The 23,354-nt window shown below is 43.2% G+C and overlaps 1 protein-coding gene across 5 annotated transcripts in view; it reads left to right on the plus strand.

The window, feature by feature from the left end:
• hspbap1 (hspb associated protein 1) overlaps positions 1–14,834 on the plus strand; it is a 79,297-nt gene extending 64,463 nt beyond the window's left edge. For all 5 annotated transcript variants that reach the window (XM_041200062.1, XM_041200063.1, XM_041200064.1 and 2 more), the window contains 2 exons: positions 10,058–10,168; positions 14,268–14,834. In XM_041200062.1, the coding sequence (XP_041055996.1) occupies positions 10,058–10,168; positions 14,268–14,765 (609 nt within the window). In that variant the 3' untranslated portion in view covers positions 14,766–14,834. The remainder of the gene's footprint in view (positions 1–10,057; positions 10,169–14,267) is intronic.
• The last annotated feature ends 8,520 nt before the right edge of the window (positions 14,835–23,354 follow it).

The raw sequence follows: 23,354 nt of genomic DNA on the forward strand, positions 1-23,354 counted from the left end.
AACTGTTTCTCCACAAATCAGAATAAGTACTTTCCCTTTTCAGAAATTTTCAAAAATGCCGGAGGGCTTGTATCAGGTAGATTAAGTAGCCCAACCAGATGACTGTATTACCAAATATAGAAGGAAAAAACCCTGATGGCCATACTAATGCAGACTTAAGCCACGCATGCCCCTGTAGTCATGTGAAGGGTGCATGGTAAAACAGAGCAAAATGTCTAACTGGGCATGTGCAAGGACTTAAGTAAAAATAGTCTACAGACAGAAGTAAAATAAAATAAAATTTAAGTATCATGGTCCACAAAGGACAATGAAAGCTATTTTCCAAGCAGTTGAGAAATCAGTGCAAGAAGCTGCAGTGGAAGATTGTGGTGGCTATAGCCAAATCATTAAAAGTTTCGCATAGGTCTCTCAAAATACCTGTTAGTAATTAGCTGCTGCAGGGATATTTGTCACGTGTTATTCGTCACTATCAATATTGACTTGATGGATGTGTTGAGGGATGTGCCAGTCAGCTCAGAGTTGACACAATGGCTTGTGTTAATGGCAGAAACTCTGAATGAGGAACAAAAGACCACATTCAGAAGGAAAAATGAACCCTCATCTGTCAGATGACATATGAAGTCAAGTGTCGTGTTATGAGTGTGGGCAGGCCAATGCCAGGCATGTATATAGCTGTACTCTGCAGGATTGAGACCCAGGTGTTATAGTGCATTAGTCTTAAAATTGTGAGGCTACAAAGAGTACAGGGGTATGTTGTTAGGACATGAAATATAAAAGTAAGCACTGTGATGCCCTTGTGCAAGATCTTGCTTAGACCTCAACAAGAGCAGTGTGTCGAGTTTTTAATCCTCTCCCATGATACAAGAGCAGCTTCCCACCTTGCATCCTCAGTAAACTTGAGCTCATCCAAAACTCTGCTACCCGTATCCTAACTCACGTTGTGCTCACTGACTTTCATTGGTTCTCAGTCCAGCAACACCTCAATTTTAAATTTTCATCCAATTTTTTCAAATCCCTCCACAGCGTCACCCGCCCCTATCTCTGTAACTCCCTCCAGCCCTACAATCATCTGAGATCTCTGCACTCCTCCATTTCTGACCTCTTTGGCATCCTTGATTTGAATCGCTCTGCCATTTGCAGCTGTGCCATCAGCTGCAGAAGCCGTAAGCTCTGGAAGGCCCTCCCTAAACCATTCTGCCTCTCTCTCATTCTTTAAGTTACTCATTAAAACCCACCATTGTCCTAATATCTCCTTGCTAAGCTTGTCTCCAGGTGGATAGACTACTTGAATTAGATTAGCAAGAACCAGGGCACTCGTAGAATGTATTTAAGCACAGAATACCCATCACCATGAGTGGGTTAGCAACACCACTACTGACTGAACTGGCCATGTCCTGAAGGACATTACTGCTATACTATACCTGTGGCAGGTGGTGAGCGAACCATCAAGAGGGAAAATCCTACTTCGTCTTGTCCACATCAATACCATGACGATAGGAGTGACCACTACACAGTTCTTGTGGAGATGAAGTCCAGTCTTCACACTGAGGGCACCCTCTATCATGTTATGTGGCACTACCACAGTGCCAAATGTTAGATCAGATTTAACAGCTCAAAACTGGGCAACCACGTGGCGCTGGGGACCATCAGCAGCAGAACTGTATTGGACCACTGTAACCTAATGGCCTGGCATATCCCTTACTATATCATTACCATCAAGACAGAGTATCAACCCTGGTTCAATGAAGAGTGCAGGAGAGCATGCCAAGAGCAGCACCAGGCACACCTAAAAATGAGGTGCCAATCTGGTGAAGATACAACATAGGACTACTTGTTGCCAAACAGTGGAAGTAGCATACGATAGGCAGAGCTAAATGATCCCACTAACAACAGATTAAAATGAAGCTCTGCAATCCTGTCCCATCCAGTCACGAATGGCAATGGGCAATTAAACAACTAACTGGAAGAGGATACACCACAAATGCCCCCATTTTCAATGTTGGGAGAACCAGGAGAATCAGGGCATGATGAGACTGAACCATTTGCAACCATCTTCAGTCAGAAGTGCTGAATTAGTGATCCATCTTAGCCTCCTGCTGAGGTCCCCAGCAGCATAGATGCCAGTCGTCAGCTAATTTGATTCACTCCACGTGATATCAGGAAATGGATGAAGGCACCAAATACAGCAAAGGCTATGGTCTCTGACAATGTCCTAGCTGTTGCACTGAAGACTTGTTCTCCAGAACAAGCTGTGCCCCTAGCCAAACTGTTCCAGTGCAGTTACAACACTGGCATCTGCCTGACAATGTGGAAAATTGCTCAGGTATGTCCTGTCCACAAAAAAGGACAAATCCAATCCAATTACCATCCATTCAGTCTACTCTTGATTGTCAGCAAAGTGATGGAAGGTGTCTTCGACAGTGCTATCGTGCGGCAGGTGCACAGCAATAGCCTGCTCACTGACGCTCAATTTGGATTCCGCCAGGGCCACTCGGCTCCTGACCTCATCACAGCCTTGGTCCAAACTTGGACGAAAGAGCTGAATTTTAGAGATGAGGTCAGAGTGTCTGCCTTTGACATTAAGGCATCATTTGACTGAGTGTGCAATCCAGGAACCTTAGCAAACTTGAAATCTGCTGGAATTAGAAAGAAAACTCTCCACTGGTTGCAGTCATACCTAGCACAAAGGAAGATGTTGGTGGGTGTTGGAGATAAATCATTTCAGCTGCAGGACATCACTGCAGGCATTCCTCAGGGAACTTTGGCCCAACAGTCTTCAGCTACTTCACTTATGACCTTCCCTCCTTCATAACGTTACATGTGGGCACATTTGTTACTGATTGCATAGTGTTCAGTACCATTCACAAACCCTTAGCCTGTGTCCATATGCAGCAAGACCTGGACAACATTGAGGCTTGGGCTGATAAACAGTTAATAACATTTACTCATACATATATGCCAGGCAATGATCATCCCTAACAAGAGAGAATCTAACCATCTCCCCATGACGTTCAACAGCATTGCCACTGCTGAATGCCTCACCATAAACATCCTGGGATTGCCATTGACCAGAAACTCAACTGGACCTGCTACATAAGTACTTTGGCTATAAAAGGAGGCAAGAGGTTAAGAATTCTGCAACGAGTAACTCACCTCCTGACTCCCCGCAACTTATGCACCATGTACAAGTCTGATGAAGCACACTCCACTTACCTGGATGGGTGCGGCTCCAACAACACTCAAGCAGCTCAACACCATCCAAGACAAAGCAGCCCGCTTAATCCGCACTCCATCCACCACCTTAAACTATTACTCCCTCCACCACCTGTGCACAGTCTTCGGCCACTCTCATCCCTGAACATACGAAAGGTCAATGAATTGTCGGGCAAATTGCCTTATGATCACAGTGGTCTGCAGAACTCTCTTTTTTTCACTTCACAGGAAGTGGCCGGAAAAAAGTTTCCCTGGATTTGTCTTGGGTTTTTTTCTATGAACCGTTGCTAGGGTGTTGCATGGTCACTGGCGGTGGGAGCAACTGCATGGGTGGGGGTTCATGATACTTAATTGCAGCATTACTGTATTTTATTTCCATGGAAGAATAAAAAACATCATAAAAATACATAAACCTGAGGTTTAATGAATGGGAGAGGCTGACCTTTTCCTGCCCGTCCTTTTCATATTTTTTGGCCAATGTTTATTAATCCCATAACCAACGTCACAGGAGCAGCATTCAGTCCTTGAGCTTGCAATCTAATTAAGCAACTGAATAGCTGGACGAATGGAGTAGAGGCACAAAGCGGGTGAATCATTTACTTATATACAAATTGGATTTGCAAGTAAACAACTTAATCATAAAGAAGCTAAGTGGCATTGCAGATGATGTGGTTTGAGAACTTAGGCAACTTAAGCATATGTATACAAATGCATTGCATAACGTATAAGTCTATTTATATATAGATAAACATGTTTACAAATAAATGAATATTCTCGATATCTCAATATCTCATTGTTGTTGGTGGAATTTTGCTTTGTGCAGAATGACTACTGTTTTTCCTAAATTACAACATATTAATCATATTTAATAGCCGGAATGTGGTGGGCATTAACTGGTGATTCACTTGTGCCTCTATAAAAAGGAACAAATTGAAACTGGTTTTTGAGTGAGGAGATGCACCTTTATAATGTGTGTCTCCGTAAATAAATGCTTATAAAAGTGTGTAAAGATTGGCTCTTGTTCTATCCTTCACCACCTGGTTTTTTAGAATATAACAATGACTACACTTCAAAAAGTATCTCACAGGCATATCCCAAATCGCTTTGCAGCCAGGGTTGTGAAAGGCCTTAAATAATGCAACTCTTTTATATTCTTATGGCTTGTATTTTGCTCTGCGCTATACAGCTTATTTACTTGTCCTTCCTAGAAGGCTTAATTTGCTGTCCTTCACTGCTATGCAGAAGACAGGTGCAGCACTCAGTCCTTGAGCTCGCAATTTAATTAAACAACTGAATAGCAGGATGAATGGAGTAGAGGCACAAAGGGGGTGAATCGTTTACTTGTATACAAATTGGATTTGCAAGTAAACAACTTAATCATAAAGAAGCTAAGTGGCATTGCAGATGATGTGGTTTGAGAACTTAGGCAACTTAAGCATATGTATACAAATGCATTACATAAAGTGTAAGTCTATTTATATATAGATAAACATATTTACAAATAAATGAATATTCATGCACACACTTGGATTACTCTTGATGCAGCATTGTCTCCTGCAGTGTTGTACGTTTAAAGGTCTTGACTTTCATTAGACCTATAAGTCTCTAGATGATTTAAACATTAACGTTCATTGTTCAGAGTAATGTAAATTTATGAATGTGACCTTTTGCTGAATTACAGACTGATTCAGCATATGTTTAGTTTATTCATATTCTAAAGGCAAGTATCATGATGCATCCGGTGTGCTTAAAGTTATGTTTTCACCGGCTGTAAATTAAGAGTACTGCAATATTTTCAATACTGAGAGCTTAAGGAGCCAGGAGAGAATCGGATCTAAGGAATCAGCACATAGAAATAAATAAATCACTTTTGTGTAGTGGTAAACACAACTTACATTTATACAAGGGAAAAATACAACAGATGCTGTAAATCTGAAATAAAGTCACAAATTGCTGGAAATACTCAGCAGGTCATGCAGCATTTGTGGCAAGGGAAACAGTTAAGGTTTCAGGTTGAGGCCTGGAGTGATGAAAGGTCACCTTTAGCTGCAAACTGGAGAAGGAGCAGAATATTAAAATGGGGTTATAATATTTTTTAGAAAGGACAGAATATAGATAAAATATTAGTAGTGTTGCTGTATAGACTGTCGTTGTGAGAGGGAATTGGAAAAGGAAATCTGCAGACAGATAGGGATCTGAGTAGAAATAACAAAATTATTTTATTGAAGAGGTTTCAATGACCCACTTGTTGACTAGGGTAAGGAGAGACAGAAAGCAGAAAAGGGAATAGAGTAGAGTATGTACTCCTTCCTCAAGCAATATGTTTGTATGCTTGCAGTGGGAGAGATGTTGCTAGACCCAGTTATGAGTAATAAAATAGATCAGGTGTAGAATCATAGATCAGGCAGTGAGTTAAACCTGACATAAAAGATTTTAAAAATTTGGGCTTTTTCCCCTTAGATAAGAGGAGGTAACAGTATGATGTGATAGTTGTTTAAAATTATGAAGAGTTAGGTTAAAAGAGAAAAATAATATTACCAACTGTTGCTAGGACATAGATGTTAATGAAAGAGATTTAAAACAGAGAGCAGGAGATGTGCAGCGGGCTGTAAGGCTATGCAGTGCACTAAATGATGGATGCAGAAACCATGTCAACATTTAAGAACAGGTTAAGAAAGAGAAAATTTCCATTTATATAGTCTTTCATGAGGTCAGTGCACTCAAAACAGCTTAATAGCCAATGATGTATTTTCTGAAGCAAAAGTCACTGTAATGTAGGAAACATGGTAGCCAAAATTAGCACACAGCAGGGTTACACAAACAGCATTTTGACCAGCTAATCTGTGTCGATGATGTTGGTTGAGCTGTAACTGGTGGCCAGGACATCAGGGAGATCTTAAACAAAAATAAAAATACCTGGAAAAACTCAGCAGGTCTGGCAGCATCTGCGGAGAGGAACGCAGTTAATGTTTCGAGTCCATATGACTCTTCAACAGAACTAAGTAAAAATAGAAAAGAGGTGAAATATAAACTGGTTTAAGGAGGGGCGGGTGGGACAGGTAGAGCTGGATAGAGGGCCAGTGATAGGTGGAGATAGCCAAAAGATGTCATAGACAAAAGAGGTGTTGAAGGTGATGATATTATCTAAGGAATGTGCTAATTAATGGTAGAAAGCAGGACAAGCAAGATACAGATAGCCCTAGTAGGGGTGGGGTGGGATGAACGGAAGAGATCGAAATAGGCTAAAAGGTAGAGATAAAACAATAGATGGAAGTACATTTAAAAATAATGAAAATAGATGGGAAAAGAAAAGTCTATATAAATTGTTGGAAAAAAAGGGGGGATCGGAAACGGGGTGGGTATGGAGGAGAGATCTTGCCTGCTGTTCTTCGAAACAATTCTATGGGCACTTTTACAAGAGGGCACTCGGTGTCTCAGTTTGGTGTCATGTGACAGTGTTGTACTGTGCTAGAGGGTCAGCAGAGATTTGTTATTCAAGTCTCTGGAATGGGATTCAAACCCACATTGAGTGTGCTACTCACTAAGCCATGGCTGGCACCTGAAAGCTGAACCTTACAGACCAAGAAGGCTCAAAAGTATATTTGCTGGTCTGCTTTGAGATAGTTGATCTTCAGTAGGCAGCTGTAGGAATGTTACAGAAATATCCCCCGAGCTCCTATGCTCATGGAAGGAAACATCAGACTGACCTTCCATGCTTTCTGGCCATCCAGTGGCTTTTTCTTGAAGGTTTGTTTGTTTGCTTGATTGATTGTGATGTCTTACTGACATTTGCTGTCCCGGCTCTCTCATAAGGAACTGTCACTTGGGCAGCTGCTGGGAGAGCAGTGGAGCTGTATCTCAGTGCAGGTCAATGCATTTGAAGACTGGGAAAATAATCAAACTTCTGAACATTGGGTAACCTTTTCATGCAATGCTGGCAGCATTACCTCCAGCAGAAAACTTGCTCAAAAGGCCAAAATGACTCCCAGGAGATTAGTTACAAAGAAGAATGGAAATGCCATCTCTCTATCTTCTTGTCTGACTGATCAGTTGTGCTTTTGGCTTGATCCTAATGTCAATGCTGCACGGAAATGAAGATAAAAGTGAAAATATGCCTGAGCATATCACGTGTAACCCTCAGTGCCAAGTTGTGTTTTACACAAAAAAATAGAGAGCGCAATTAAAAGAGTGATACAGTGATGAATTTTGAAAGCAACCTGGAAAATTCTGAAAGGGTCTGAAGGAGAGTCTCCGTTTGTTATAATTAAAAATGTCACACATAGTATATTGTTGACTACATTTGATCACCTTGTGTTTTTGCTGTAGGACCTCTAATTACTTTAGGGTAATTTCTTTGATAACTCAAGTAATAAAGAGAGCTCCTATGGTATTATGGTTCATGTGACTGTTGTAATATGGTAGTAAAACAGCAGAAATCTTTATGGGCCTTTGATTATCGTGATGTGATGGGCCAGGGAGTTTAAGATCCAAGCGTTATTATACACTATGCATTATTCTTGCTCAAGGGTAGTTCCTTTATTGCTGCTTCATGTTGAGTATAATATACTTTCCTTATTGCTCCCCTCCCCTCCCTGCTTGATGTTGAGGACTGCGCATTTTGGTAATGCTCTTCTTGTACTGATTTTATCTTGAGCAAAAAAGGTTTGGGTGTTCACTTTTAAAAAAATCAGTAAATAAAACTAGTGGAGAGGTGCAAAAAAAGCAATTTAAAAATCTAATGGAACATTGGCTTTTATCTCTAGTGGTATACAAAGGGGAGGAAATTATGCTTCAGTTTGTACAGGTTGTTGTTCAGTCCCCCTCTGGAGTGCTATGTATTTTTTTAATTCATCGTCTATGTGGGCATTTTTGGCTAGGCTAGCATTTATTGCCCATCCCTAATTGCCTTTGAGAAGGTGGTGGTGAACTACCTTCTGGAACCACTGCAGTCCATGTGGTGTAGGTACACCCACTGTGCTGTTAGTAAGGGAGTTCCAGGCTTTTGACCCAGCGACAGTGAAGGAATGTTGATATATCAAATCAGGATGGTGCGTAGTTTGGAGGGGAATTTCCAAGTGGTGGTGTTCCCATGTGTATGCTGTCCTTGCCCTTCTGGATGGTAGTGGTTGGGGTTTGGAAGGTGCAGTCTAAGGAGGCTTAGTGAGTTCCTGCAGTGCATCTTGTAGATGATACACACTGCTGCCACTGTACATCGGTGGTGGAGGGAGTGAATGTTTGTGGATGGGGTGCCAATCAAGCAGGCTGCTTTGTCCTGTTCGGTGTCAAGCTTCAAGTGTTGCTGGAGCTACATTTATCCAGGCAAGTGGAGAGTATTCCGTCACACTCCTGACTTGTGCCTTGTAGATGGTGGACAGGCTTTGGGGAATTAGGAGATGAGTTACTCGCCGCAGAATTCTTAGCATCTGACCTGCTCTTGTAGCCATAATATTTATATGACTGGTCAGTTTCTCATCAATGGTAACCCCCAGGATGTTGATAGTGGAGGATTCAGCGATGGTAATGCCATTGAATATGAAGGGGCGATGGTTAGATTCTCTCTTGTTGGATATGGTCATTGCCTAGCTCTTGTGTGGCACGACTGTTACTTGCCACTTGTCAACCCAAGCCTGGATCTTGTCCAGGTCTTGCTGTATTTGGACATGGACTGTTTCAGTATCTGAGAAGTCCCGAATGGTGCTGAATATTGTGCAACGATCAGTGAATACCCCCACTTCTGACCTTATGATGGAAGGAACGTCATTGATGAAGCAGCTGAAGATGATTGGGCCTAGGACACTACCCTGAGGAACTCCAATGATATCCTGGAGCTGAGATGACTGACCTCCAACAACCACAACCATCTTCCTTCTGGGCACCACAAGCTGGGAGGATATATTGGCCTTGGAGGGGTTCCAGTGCAGATTCCCTGGCATGATACCATTGCTGAAGGAGTTAAATCACGTGGACAGGTTGCATAAAGCTGGCTTTTATTCTGTTGAGTCTGGTTGGTGATCTAATTGAGGGATTTAGAGTGATAAAATGATTAATTTAGTGTAGATAAACAATTTCCTCTGGTGAGGGAATCAAGGTCAAGGAGGCATAAACTTAAATTTAGAGGCAGACCATTTAGGAATGAAATGAAGATGCATTATTCCATTTAAAGGGGAGTGGGATTCTGGAACTCTCTCCCAATGTTTCAAAACAGTGATAGATGCTTTTTAGAAAAGGTTTTCAAGGGCTATGGAGCAACAGTAAGAAATTGGGGTTGATCAAGCTCGAGTGGCTAATGGCCAGCTCTTGGCCCTGTGTTCCTAAAAATAATACATTGCAGATTTTCACATTCAAGTTCACATTCACAACTAAAAGTGTAAGCCAAAATTGAGACTTGTTCTATCCTGATGTTTAAAAGGGAAGCTTCACCCTGGGATTTGTTTTTAAAGAGGGCATCTCTATTTGACAGCAGCCGTGGTGAAAAATTTGCGCTTTGTTGCGATGGGGGTGCGTGAATGAAATGCGTCCTTCAACGCCCCAGTTGTTTCGAAAGCAAAGTGATGAAAATTCATGTTTCTACATCCAGTCTAGGAAACTGAGAAAATAACAGCCTAGTCAGGAGGTCACCAGCCTTGGAATAAGTTTTTTTTTAAAAAGTACAGTAATTGTGACCTCAGTCCCTGGTCAAAAGACTTGGGTCGCTCTTGTAAGTCTGAACCTGATAGACCAGTTGTGACCTGGCTGGGGATATTAAAATTTTTGTGCTGCTGCACATATATTGGGAGCGCGGCACAGTTCCCACTTCTAACCTGGTGGTAGCCGTGTTTCTTATTCCATTCCGCTCTGTTTCCAGGATGACGATGATGAAGCCAGAGTTGGGGAGGCGTTGACTCGCACTGTCGTATGTGCTCTGAAGTCTGTGGATCCTCGCGCTGATATTGCCAGCTGGCTGAATACCACGGAGGTGCGTGAATCAGTGTTTAGTCTGTCGGAGTTTTGATGCAACAGCCCCGGTTACCAAATTTGAATGTATAGAATATAAGGATTTGGATTTAGCATGATGACCATTTTATGAACTAACCGTTGGTTTCATTGGTGACGTTGTAAGGTGCAAACACACAAAATGCTGGGAATGTGCAGGATATCAGTGAGCACACTGGGCCATAACTTCCGCACTCCCCAGCAATAGAAGTGGGGGGGGGAGCTATCCCAAAAATGCACTGGGAAGTCCTTCTCAGAACTTAACAAATAAGGGTTTACATGGCAATTGGCCAGAAGTGCAAACTTCTTCTGAGCAATTGCGCTGCTCTGGGAATCATCTGAAAATGTGATTTAAATCACAGATGGTAAAATTTGAATTCAATAAAAACCTGGAATTAAAAGTCTAATGATGACCATGAAACCATTGTCGATTGCCATAAAAACCCATCTGTTTCACTAATGTCTTTTAGAGAAGGAAATCTGCCATCCTTATCTAGTCTGGCTTACAGGTGACTCTAGACCCACAACACTATGATTGACTCTTAAATAGAGTCATAGAGGTCTACAGCACAGAAAAAGGCTCTTCGGCCCATCCAGTCTGCGCCAGTCAAACAAGTACCTAACTATTCTAATCCCATTTTCCAGTGCTAGGCCCATAGCCTTGTATGCCATGGCATCGCAAGTGCACTTCTAAATACTTCTTAAATGTTATGTGGGTTTCTGCCTCTACCACCCTTTTAGACAGCGAGTTCCAGCTTCCCACCACCCTCTGGGTGGAAAAATTCTTCCCCACATCCCCTCTAAACCTCCTGCCCCTTACCTTAAATCTGTGCCCCCTGGTTATTGATCCCTCCACCAAGGGAAAAAGTTCCTTCCTGTCTACCCTATGTATGCCCCTCATAATTTTATACACCTCAGTCATGTCCCCCCTCAATCTCCTCTGCTCCAAGGAAAATAACCCCAACCTATCCAATCTCTCCTCATAACTAAAACTCTCCAGCCTAGGCAACATGCTGGTAAATCTCCTCTGCACTCTCTCTAGTGTAATCACATCCTTCCTATAATGCAGATTCCAGAACTGCACACAATACTCTAGCTGTGACCTAACCAGCATTTTATACAGTTCCAGCATAACCTCCCTGCTCTTATGTTCTATTCCTTGGCTAATAAAGGCAAGTATCCCATATGCATTCTTAACCACCTTATCTACCTGTCCTGCTACCTTAAGGGACCAGTGGACATGCACACCAAGGTCCCTATGATTCTTGGTATTTCAATGGCTCACATCCCAGTTCTCCTCCTCGGTACAGTCCCCATCTTTTATCATTCAATACCTTTTGTTTTAAATTTATTCATAGGATGTGGCCATCGAAGGCAAGACCAGCATTCATTACCCATCTCTATTTACCCTTGAAAATGTGGTGGTAAGCTGCCTTCTTGAATATGATCTAGTGGCTTGCTGGGCCATTTCAGAGGGCAGAGTCAACCACATTGCTCTGGCTGTGCAGTCACATATAGGCCAGACCAGGTAAGGACATTAGTAAATCTGATGGGATTTTACAGCAATCGAGTAATTCTGTGGTCACCATTACTGATTTATTTAATGCATTGAATTTAAATTCCCCAGCTGCCATGGGATTTGAACTCATGTCCCCAGATTGTCCAGGCTTTTGGATTACTAGTCCAATAACGTAACTACTATGCTACCGATCCACAGTTCAAACCCAAGGTGCATCGATTTGAACATGTTTCGTGCACAGCTGGATTAACCATTGGACCGCCAGGTTTCGCTCTTCTGATAAAACCGCCCAGTACTCCAGAATCATCCCTGTTTTCTATTATCTGCCAAACAACTGCTTAAATCCCACTCTGCCACCTCCATCAAATTAATAGGAACTTAGGAACAGGAGTAAACCATTTAGCCCCTGGAGCCTTTCAGTAAGGTCATGGCTGATCCATGACCTAACTCCTTTATCCCATATCCCTTAAACCTTCAGTTAATAAGATATCAATCTCAGGCTAACAATTAACATTGACCTAGCATCAATTGTCATTTGCAGAAGAGAATTCCAATTTTCTACCTCCTTTTGTGCAAATAAGTGGCTCCTAACTTCACTTCTGAAAGGTCTGGCTCTAATTTTTTGACTATGCCTCATAATCCTAGACTCCCCAACCAATCTACTCCTTCTGATCTCATTACTACATTGAAAAGCTCACTAATTTGTGTCTCACCAAGATCAGGACCGCTTGTTCGGCTGTTTTCATTCCTTCCCTTTGCCCACCAAACCAAACCTGCCCCCAGGCTCTATGCTCGAGCCCTGAACTCCCCCCATGTCTCCAGTTCACGTCCCTCAATTCCACTCCAAGCTTATATTGTCCATGAGACCCAGACCCTGCTCCATTGACCTCCATTCCCAACAGCTAAATTCCTAATCCTGCCCCTCAACTTCTAGATCAAATCAAACAGCCATTTCATACAACAGCCCAACTGGCAAATATCACAGAGGAAAACCTACAAATTATTGATTTTTATAAAATTATTAATGCTAAGTGGATGGTAAGTAGCCGCAGCCTCTCGGCCTCGGGTTATATCCAGCCACAGGCCCCGATCCCTGGCCTGGAGTTTCGAGCTAGGCCACCCGCCAGCTGTGCACTCAGCGCTGTGGAGCAGGCGTGCCTGACTCCGAAGCGGTAGAGCTGGGCATGGCGTGCAGCCTCAGGACCTGGTCCCTGGGCTGTCAGCTCACAGATGCAAATGTCAGCATGCCCTCTGAAATGGCCTAGCAAACCACTCAGTTGTATAAACCTCTGCAAAGTCTATAAGGAATGAAACTGGACAGACCACTGGGCATTGACTTAGGCACCAGAAATGACAACGGCAAGCTCAGCCCTGCCCTAACAGCACTGTGGGTGTACCTACACCACATGGACTGTAGCGGTTCAAGAAGGCAGCTCACCACCACCTTCTCAAGGGCAATAAATGCTGGCCTAGCCAGCGATGCCCACATCCCATGAATGAATAAAAAAAGCCTGGTTTATGGCAGCTAGTGCCGTAAGAAAGGGGGCCTGTCCTTCAATCTGACTCTGTTGGACTGCGACACTGGACCTTGAGGACAGCTGCGGTGCCTGGATCTCGCCCAGCATGAATCAGAAGGTCAGGTGAAACGGGTACGGAAGAAATTTAGTGCAAGTAATGAGGTACGGAGTGGCAATCTGACACTGATTGCCACTTCGAGGAAGTTATGGCCCACTGTTTCTGCTGAAGGATCACAACAGAATTGTTCACCTATCTTTCTGTTTCAGTTGGTGACTGACCTATTGAACGTTTCCAACTTGAATAACCAAGCATGTATCATCTCTTGTGGTCTTGCTTATGACATCTGAGAGATTTGTAAGACACATGGTGAATCTCTGAGATCCAGTGAAGGAAGTGGTTGATGTTAAAGTGATTTTTTCATTGGTGCAAATGCCCCGTGATCCAGTTAGGACTAACGGTATCAGAGTGTTTATTAATTGGTTCCAAATTTGTTCTGATTAAGCAATGTAAACAGTACCAAAGCATTTATTGGTTGGCTTCAGGTTTCCCAGCAGCCAATTAAAAAAAATAAGACTTTTGTGTTAAATACACATTTGAAGTGCGATAATGTAATAATGCCTGATATGAATAATTTTTTCTTTATTCTTTCATGGGATGTGGGAGTCACTGGCATTTGATGCCTATTCCTAATTGCCTTTCAACTGATTGGCTTGCTAGGTCATTTCCAAGGACAGTTTAACAGCCACATTGCTGTGGGTCTGGAGTCACATGTAGACCAGACCAGGTAAGGGTGGCAGATTTCTTTGATGGCAGATGGCCACCCTTACTGACTATTAATTGAATTTAAATTCCACCAGCTGCTGAGGTGGGGTTTGAACCCATGTTCCCAGAGCATTAACCTGGGCCTCTGGATTACTAGTCCACTGACATTACCACCAAGCCACCACCTCCCCCTGAGATTCATTTCAATATGTTGAAATAGTAAGTGTTATACATTTATAAATAAAAGCATTTTAATAGATTTTCTCTCTTCCTGTTTATTTAGGCTGCAGTCACTTCGCATGAAACAAACTTGCACTATGTCAACCTTGCAGTTCAGGCCTGTTTAGATAAGCCAAAGATTTGCTCCGCAAAGGGCAGAAACACATCAGCTCGGGGCTCTTCTGCCTTTTCTAGGAAAAGGAAATGTGGTTCAGGTGAAGAAGCAGAGCACTCGGCAGCTACGGACGCTGTGAGGAACCCTGCAGAACCTATATCCACCCTTACCCCCAGCATCCCTTTCGGGCCTAACCTAGTTTCCGTTGCCCGAGAAGCAGCTGCTGTAGCCCAGCACGGAGTACCCAGTGTCCCCAGGGATGATAACATTTCTCTGACAAATAACCTGGAAGCTAATTATTGCTGTGGAAGAAAGGACTGTAATTCCAAACCTACTGGAGTTCACAGGGCAGTGATATCTACCGACGAGTTGCTAAACTGTTTGGTCCACCCCGATGTGATCAGCTTAATGACTGAGATTCTGCTGGACAGGCATTGCTCTCATTAATTGGATGAGCTCTTCAGTGTCCATTGATTTTATTTTTTAAGTGTGGAAATAAATCATCCCTAAAAGGAAGTGTCTAACTCCATTTATCAACATTATTAAAAATCTTATGCAGTCATAAGGAATAGGAGCTGGGGCAAGTCAAAAGGCCCCGGGAGCCCATTTCCACCATCCAATAAGATCATGGCTGATCATCTATCTCAACTCCACTTTGCTACCCTATTCTCATATCTCTCAATGTTCAAAATCTATTGATCTGTCTTGAATTTACTCAATGACTGAGCACAGGGAATACCAAAGATTTGCAATCCTCTAAATGAAACAATTTCTCCTCACCTCAGACCTAATGGCTGACGACATACCTCGAGACAATGACCCTTCATTCTACATCTACTTGGCTATAAGCATTAGGTCTGTTGTCACAGTCTTTGGTCACATTTTTCTGACACCATTCACCATTGCAGATTTCTATGTCAACTATCCCAATGCATTTGATAAAATACTTAGGGCATAATTTTACACTGATCAGGCAGACGAGCGCCCGACCCGGACCGGCATGAAATCGTGCGAGATAACGTCGGGGCGAGCGTCTCGATGTCATCCTGTGCTCGCATAGGATATTTCGGCCGGCAGGCACACGCAAAAGTCGGAAGCGGGCCCGCCGACCATCAGGGTAATTAAGCTCATTAACGGCGTCATTGTCTGCAATTTTTGTTGCCTGTCCAACCTTAACGGTTGGCAGACAGGAGAATCGACCAAGGCGACCTTTACGTTGTTCATGAAACCTCAATTTCTGAGGGCAGCATTTTCAGAAGCTGAATTTTCAGGTGACTTATTAGGATGCACGGACACTTTCTTTCAGCTCCTGAAACCTTTATTTTTGATTTTCCAGGTCTTCGGCTCCCTGAGGCAGTTCTCTGGCTTCAGGGAGATTTCTCCCAGCGCCGACCAAGCGTAAAACGACACGTGATGACGTCGGGCAAGCATCCCGACATCATCGCGCTCTTGCGCGATATTTCGGTCAGTCGGTGGGCGTGGGCCAGAGTCGGCGGCGCACCTGCCGACAATTAAAAGGCTTTATTAAGGCCGTTAAAAAGTTGATCGAGAGAAATACTTCGCGACCCATCCGACCTTACGGTTGGTGGGCAGGCGAAAAGGCCAAGCGGCCTTTGCATTTTTTAGGAAACATCGTCCATGGGCGCTCTCTGCCCCCCCCCAACCCCGGCGGCGCTGAGCTGTTAAATGGGCAGCTAGCGTGAAACCGCGGTTGGGGGCCGATCGCAGCCAGTGGGTCTGTTCCCTGGCCGATCCCGGGCCCACTGACCGCACCTGCCCGCTGACCTAAAAATTCAGGCCTTGCTTAACCAATTGATTGCGAACACTTGCACAGAGAAAGTCTGACAGGGACTATAATATTCAAAAATGGTCATCATACTTTCTGTGCTTATTAGTTTGACATTAGAATGCCTGATGTTGCCAGTGCTGATAGATATTAGACATAAAACAAAACAGGACACTGGAGCAGGTCATCCTGTAGCAGAGACAACATTACCAGAAGCTTGTTATGCCATTTGACATCTTGGGGAGGATTTTTCCCTCATTTAGCTCGCCCAAATAACAAAATAAAGATTTTCAAACCACTATAAAACGTGCCCCCCCCCCCCATGTGACTCTGGGACATGTTATGAATTAAATTGTAAGATTTTGATTTTATTTTTATTTGCTCAGGGAAATGTCATCCCGCCCATCCCGCTGGGCCTTTTCGCCTGCCCACCAACCGTAAGGTTGGATGGGTAGCGAAGTATTTCTCTCCAAATCAACTTTTTAATGGCCTTAATAAGCCTTTTAATTGTCGGCGGGTGCGCTGCCGACTCTGGCCCACGCCCGCCGACCGAAATATCGCTTGGTCGGGTTGGGCACTCGCTCGCCCGCCCACCGAGCTAAAAATTCTTCCTCCTTGTAATTGCAATTATAACAAGTCAAGATGCATGAATAATTAATTTTTTTGCAGACTTTTTAGAGTTTGCTTACTCGTTTGCTTAACTTGCGGGTTAATCACTCTGAGATCCGCAAAATAAACCCAAACCTCCTTCGTCAGCACTTTCCAAACCTGCGACCTCTGCCACCTAGAAGGACAAGGGCAGCAGATGCCTGAGAACACCACCACCTGCAAGTTCCCCTCCAAGCCACACACCATCCTGGCTTGGTTATTCCTTCACTGGGTCAAAATCCTGGAGCTCCCTAACAGCACTCTGGCTGTCCCTGCACCACATGGACTGCAGCAGTTCAAGACGATGGCTCACCACCACCATCTCATGGGCGATTAGGGATGGACACCAAACCCTGTCTTGCTAGTAATACCCACATCCCATGAAACAATTTTTTAAAAAACCCATGTTGATTTTTGACGTAAAAATCTGCTCTTAAAACAGTTAGATTCCCATAAGTGAACTCTATTGAACTCAGAATTCATTTGCCTAGTTTGAGGTAACACTGTTACCTGTAACATGCGTGGCACCTTAATTTTCAAATTCTCCCCCTGTTTAAATCCCTCCATGGTCTTTTTCCTTCCTATCGCTGTAACTACCTCCAGACTTGCATCCCTTCTAGAACTTTGCATTCCTCCAATTCTAGTCTCTTGTGCTTCCCCCACTTCCTTTGCCACATCATTGGTGCCTGTGCCTTGAGCCATCTAATCTCTATGCTCATAAAAATTTGCTCTCAAGACCTCGCTACATCTCCTTGTTTGAGTCGCTCCTTAAAACTCTTTAATGAAGCTTAAAGTCACCTCCAAATATCGCTTCCTTTTGACTTGGTGCCAAATCTTGTCTGATTATGCTCTTGTGTAGCATCTTTGAGGTGTCTTACTATATTAAGGGTGCTACAAAAATGCAAGTTGTTGAGTTATTACAGGATTGTGGACTATTGCCAGAAGGTGTTGAAAATGACTGCAAGTGTCACTTACTTTTGTTTATTGATACTGGTTGGGGAAAATCAAAAAGGCTGCTGAACGATGACTGTGTTGCTGAAGATATGCGTGAGATTTTATCGAATGGAGGGGGTGGGCTCGAGGGGCTGAATAGCCTACTGCTCCTAAGGGAATGATGTTGTTCTGCAGCTTGCGCTCTTGCTGTATTGGAATTTTCTCATCAGATTTATGCTGAGTCGTGTAATTATGATGTCAAGCTCCAAGGAAGCTGTAGATTTGCCAAGACTGTCCTAAAGTGTGGTCATGCAGTGGTGTGACCTTTCTGTCAGATCTGTCACATCAAGTTAAGAACAAGCTTCTAAAATTTCAATCTTGTGGAGTGAAAATATTCAAGTGTAAGAACAAATAAATTGCAAGCTTACAGTTAGCATGGCTAATGTGTGTTAGGGACCCCAAATTAAAGCAAATGGAGCCATAGTTTTCAATTGAGGAATTTGTTGCAATTGTGTTTGTTTATCTTAGTAAATACACCGAACTAAATAGTCTCCAGTGTTAGGTGCTTGGATTTATTCCTCCACTTCCACCCCCCTCCCCCGCCCCCAAGCTGACACCAACACCTTGGTGTGTGGGTGGATTACCTATTTTGACCCTCTGTGTGTCCTGGAGCAGGAGTACAGCTGCATTGGGAAAGAGAGATGTTTAGAAGGTTTTCTGCATTAAGCAGAGGGCAGTGGTTTGAGTGATAATCTCAAGGCAGTTATGGCTGCCTGGTGGATCAATGGTGGTGCTGTTGGCTCTAATGCATCTGGTGAAGTTTTGCCTGAACTCTAATTCTTTTGTTTTTCTGATTTTTTTTTGAATTTTTGTATTTTACTTAAATGGGTTGTAAACCTTTCCTTAATTCAGCCAGCTGCGACGGGAGTTGACTTTAATAAACCTTTAATAATTATATTTCACGACACATAAGTGATCAGGTCATTGACTTATCCTACACCAGCCAGAGTGCTAAACTTAAAGACTCCTCCATTTTTCCTCCTTCATACTCAATGCTGGCAGCTCTGTCAGGTAATAGTCTGCTGCTCTTCACCGCTTGGAATTTCATTAAATTTACAGCAGAGAAGCAGCCAATTGACCCAACTGGTCTACTCTAGTGTTTATGCACCACATGAGCCTCCACCCACCCCACTTCACCTCAAATGATCAACATAACTTTCTGTTCCTTCCTGTATCCTGTGTTTATCTAGATTCCTTCTAAGTGCTTCAAGAATGTCAGCTCTGTGCCCTGTAGTAGCAATGCCATTGCTTGCTGTTTTGAGTTTATTCAGATATTTTCACACCGCTTAAGGTAAGCGTGTAAAGATCATTGTGTGGTTCTGGGACAGTTTTCACCCTGTGAGCCTCATAATTTCATCAATCTTTCATTGCTTGCAGACCAATCAATGAGCCCCATGTTCCGAGCCTGCTTCTCTTGTACATGTTGGTGGTGCACTAGAGGTGAGCTCAGTGTCTCCAAAACCACTTGCCTTGCTAACTTTAAAAGCAGCGAAGACTAATTCACCCTCAACCTCCACTAGTGGTGAGGAAGGGCAAGTGGGGGAATTGTCACTATGTTCTTATAATTGTCCAGTCATTTAAAATTCATTGTCAGAATGTGGGCATTGCTGACAAGGTAGGCATTCATAGCCTGACCATAGTTACCCCTGGCTGACTAGTCTGCAGAAGTCCACATGGTAAAGGGGGGCCTAGAGTGGCGGCTGTTTGAAAACTCTATCCAATTAGTCCCTCAGTCCCTACCCTTTCCCTGTAATTTCTGGTAACCATGTAATTTTTTCCCTTTCAAGTATATATTCAATTCTGTTCTGAAAGTTCCTATTAAATCTGCTTCCACCACCCTTTCAAGCAGTACATCAAATTTCAAGCAGTGCATTGTCATAACTTGCTGTGTTTAAAAAAAAACTCACCTCCCCCCTGGCCTATACTTCAGGAATCTTCCAAATCTGAGGATCTCAGGAGATTGATTTCTACAGAAAATCTATGTGCTGGTGTAGGGTTTGAAGCTCTGACTGTGTGTTTAGGAAGGATGTGAGGTTATTGAGAGGGTGTAGAGGAGATTTACCAGAATGGTTCCAGGGATGAGAGATTTTAGCTACAAGGCTATGTTGGAGAAGCTGGGGTTGTTCTCTTTAGAAAGGAGATTTGATAGAGGTGAGCGAGATCATGACAGGTTTAGATAAGATGGACAAATAATACTATGGCTACAAGAGCAAATCAGAGGCTGGGAATTCTGCAGTGAATAACTAATCTCACTCCCCAAAGACTCCCCACCATCTACAAGGCACAAGTCAGGAGTGTGATGGAATACACTTCACTTGGCTGGATGAGTGAGGCTCCAACAGCACTCAAAAAGTTTGATACCATCCAGGACAAAGCAGCTTGCTTGATCAGCACACTATCACCCACCTGAAAAATCGCTTCCACTACCAATGATGCACAATGGTAGCAGTGTGTGCCATGGTGTGCCACCACCTCAAGCGCAATTAGGGATGGGAAACAAATGCTGGTCTTGCCAGCGACACTTTCATCCCATGAAAGAATAAAAAAAACAAAAAATTTGTTCCCACTAGCTGATCATACGAGGACTAGGGGACACAGATTCAAGGTTTCAGCCAAGAGATGTACGAGGGAAGTAGCGAAGAACTTTTTTGCATAGTGAGTGGTAATGACCTGGAAATTGCTGTCTATGAGGGTGGGGGAAGTGGAGACAATCCGTGATTTCAAAAGGAAGTTGGCTAGGCACTTGAGGGACATAAACTTGCAGGGTTATGTAGATAAAGTGGGGGAATGTGACTGATTAGATTGTTCCATATAGAGCCAGCATAGATTCAATGGGCTGAATGGCCTCCTGTGCCATATTGACTCCTGGTAGGGGGTTTTGATTATTGTATCCTACTCCTAATTTGGTTGGTTTTCTGTGACAAAAGTGCTGGTTGGTTCAGGATCATTTTGATAGCCCTCATGTGACCCCATAGGTTTTGACACTGAGGCCTGTTGAAGGTTGTTGATGGACCTCTCAGATGGATAAACATCATTCTTCTGAAATGGGAAGGGTCTTTTGCAGTTTTCAACCTTGATTGTTACACAACGAAGATGTAGTACCTGTGCTAGAATCAGGAGGTGAAAAAAACTTCCACACAAGTCACATACAACATTAAATGGCAAAAGATTGGGTTCGGTGGTGTTATAGCCAGTCTGTGGGATTCAAGTGTACATCCAGCACTCGGTGGAGGATGGGTTAAAATTGTCTAGTTCCATCTGAGTTTTTACAAGGGTCATTTCTGGCATTCATTCTGTTTCGAAGGATGTGCAGTGGGGAAACAATTGATTTAATGTCATGGTTCATGAAAGATACTCAGAAGATCAATTCTTCCTTTAATGCCATAAATCCTGCATAGGGATTGAATCTAGTTTTCCATAAGCTCACACAGCCCTCTATCGAGTCTCCAGTCTCCAGATACCTAAAGATTCAGGTCTAGAAAGGATGCAGTTAGCTTGAGAAGGTTCAAGGAGCAGTAAACTCTGGTTAATCTAATCTTATCCCTCATTGAAGAGAAAAAAAGTACTTGCCTTTATAGAGTGCCTTTCATGATCTCGGGATATCCCAAAGCTCTTTACAGCCAATAAAGTATCTTTGAAGTGCAGTCACCGTTGCAATTTAGGAAACCCAGCAGCCAATTTGTGCACAGCTCCCACAAACAGCAATGTAATAATGACCAGATAATCTGTTTAGTGATATCGGTTGAGGAATAAATTCTAGCCAGGACACTGGGGAGGACTCCCTTGCTCTTTGTGGCAGTAGTGCCGTCCACCTCAGAGGGCAGATGGGGCCGCAGTTTAAGGTCTCATTCAAAGAACGGCACCTCTGGCAGTGCAGTATTCCCTTGGTACTGAGTGGGACTTAAATTTACAAACCTTCTGACTCACAGAGTGCTACCCACTGAGCCACAGCTGACATGCTGTGACATTAGAGTTGTACTGAAACCCACCTGAGTTTTTTCCCTAGGCTGGCTTCAGCTCTGTATAATGCATGTCTATCATATTTTCTTTCTGCTCGTTGATCCCCATTGATCTGCGTTAAGCCCTTATGTCAGTCTGCTACCCATGTAAACATTTCACACAAGAGTGCACTGGTACAAAGCAACGATGACAAGGATGTGCAAGGAGGATGCATGGCTATACGTGTCAGGAAAGCATTGACAGGCTAGGTCTCTTTTGAAAAAAGAAGGCTTAGCAATGATCCAACAAAGGTTTTAACATTATGAAAACTTTTGGAGTGGTGCAGAGCGAATGTTTTACACTTATAGGGGAAGAGCATAACTTAGAGGCCATCAATATAAGATAGTCACCAAGAAATCCAAGAAGGAATTCAGAAGAAGCTTCTTTACCCAAAGAGTGCTGAGAATGTGGAACTCGCTATCACAGGGAGTGGTTGATGCAATTAAGGTGAAGCTAGACAAGCAAATGAGGGAGAAGGGAATAGAGGGTTATGATGATAAATTTAAATGAGGAAAGATGGGAGGAGGCTCAAATGGAGCATTAATCCTGTCATGGACTAGTTGGGCCTATTTCTATCTGTATACCCTATGTAATCCTATATGATGAAATGTGTGGCTACTATAACTAACTCTGAGAAAGCAAATCTATCACTTATCTGCTGTGATGTTAAATGACTGGATCACTTGAGGTTGGTCAAATGCACCCAGCATCCATACCGATACAAAATGAGGCAACCTCCTGGAAAGCGAAGAGGCGACAGGAAATGGAAGCAATAGCCAGAACTAGGGCTGATCACATATACACCCATTGAGAACATCAAATGGCCTTGTGCAGATTATTCCCCCATACAAAGCAGCTTTGTTTCTTCACGAACTATTATCAGCTGTTTTTGTCATGCACCATCATTCTATTTGCCCTTTACTCGATCATGCTTTCCGCCCTATCAGAGACATTCCTGTTTGTTCTTTCCCCTCTTTCCACTTTCCCCTCCTATGTATCCACTTAAAGCCCGTTACATCCCTCACCTTTTCTAGTTCTGGCGATATCTCTGTTTCCCTCTCCATGGTTATTGCCTGACCTGCTAAGCATTTCAAGCACTTTCTGTTCTTATTTCAGTATCCTCAGTATTTTACTTGTGCTTTGGTATGTAAATTCAACAGTTAAAGAGAAATAGAGCTTGGTAGCACCTCCCTGATCACTGTCATGCAGTTTAAACCCTTTCCCTTTGTGCTAAGATTTGAGGATAGCAATAGGATGTGTAGAGTGAGACAAAAAGAGGAAATGGAACAAAGTCCTTATTCTGGTTTGGATCAGAGCAACTAGTTTAGGGAATAGATCTTGAAACCAAATCTTTAGGTTTCCTAATCCACCAGGCTACCACCCCACCCTCTGCCACAACCCCATATTGGATTTCCCCTGCTGTTTGTATCGCCATTTCAATGACAACTTTGGTTCTACTCGAGCATTTGCAAAAGACTGGGGAATCTGAAGAAATCATGCATCTAGCACTTGGCGTTAACAGCTGTGGGTTGTCTATTTATTAGTGCTAGCACTAGCTACATAACCCAGCTGGTCACGAAAGCATGACAGCAATAAATGGTCTTTCAGCA

Source organism: Carcharodon carcharias, chromosome 12 (assembly GCF_017639515.1).
Source record: "Carcharodon carcharias isolate sCarCar2 chromosome 12, sCarCar2.pri, whole genome shotgun sequence".
In the NCBI taxonomy this organism is placed as follows: domain Eukaryota; kingdom Metazoa; phylum Chordata; class Chondrichthyes; order Lamniformes; family Lamnidae; genus Carcharodon; species Carcharodon carcharias.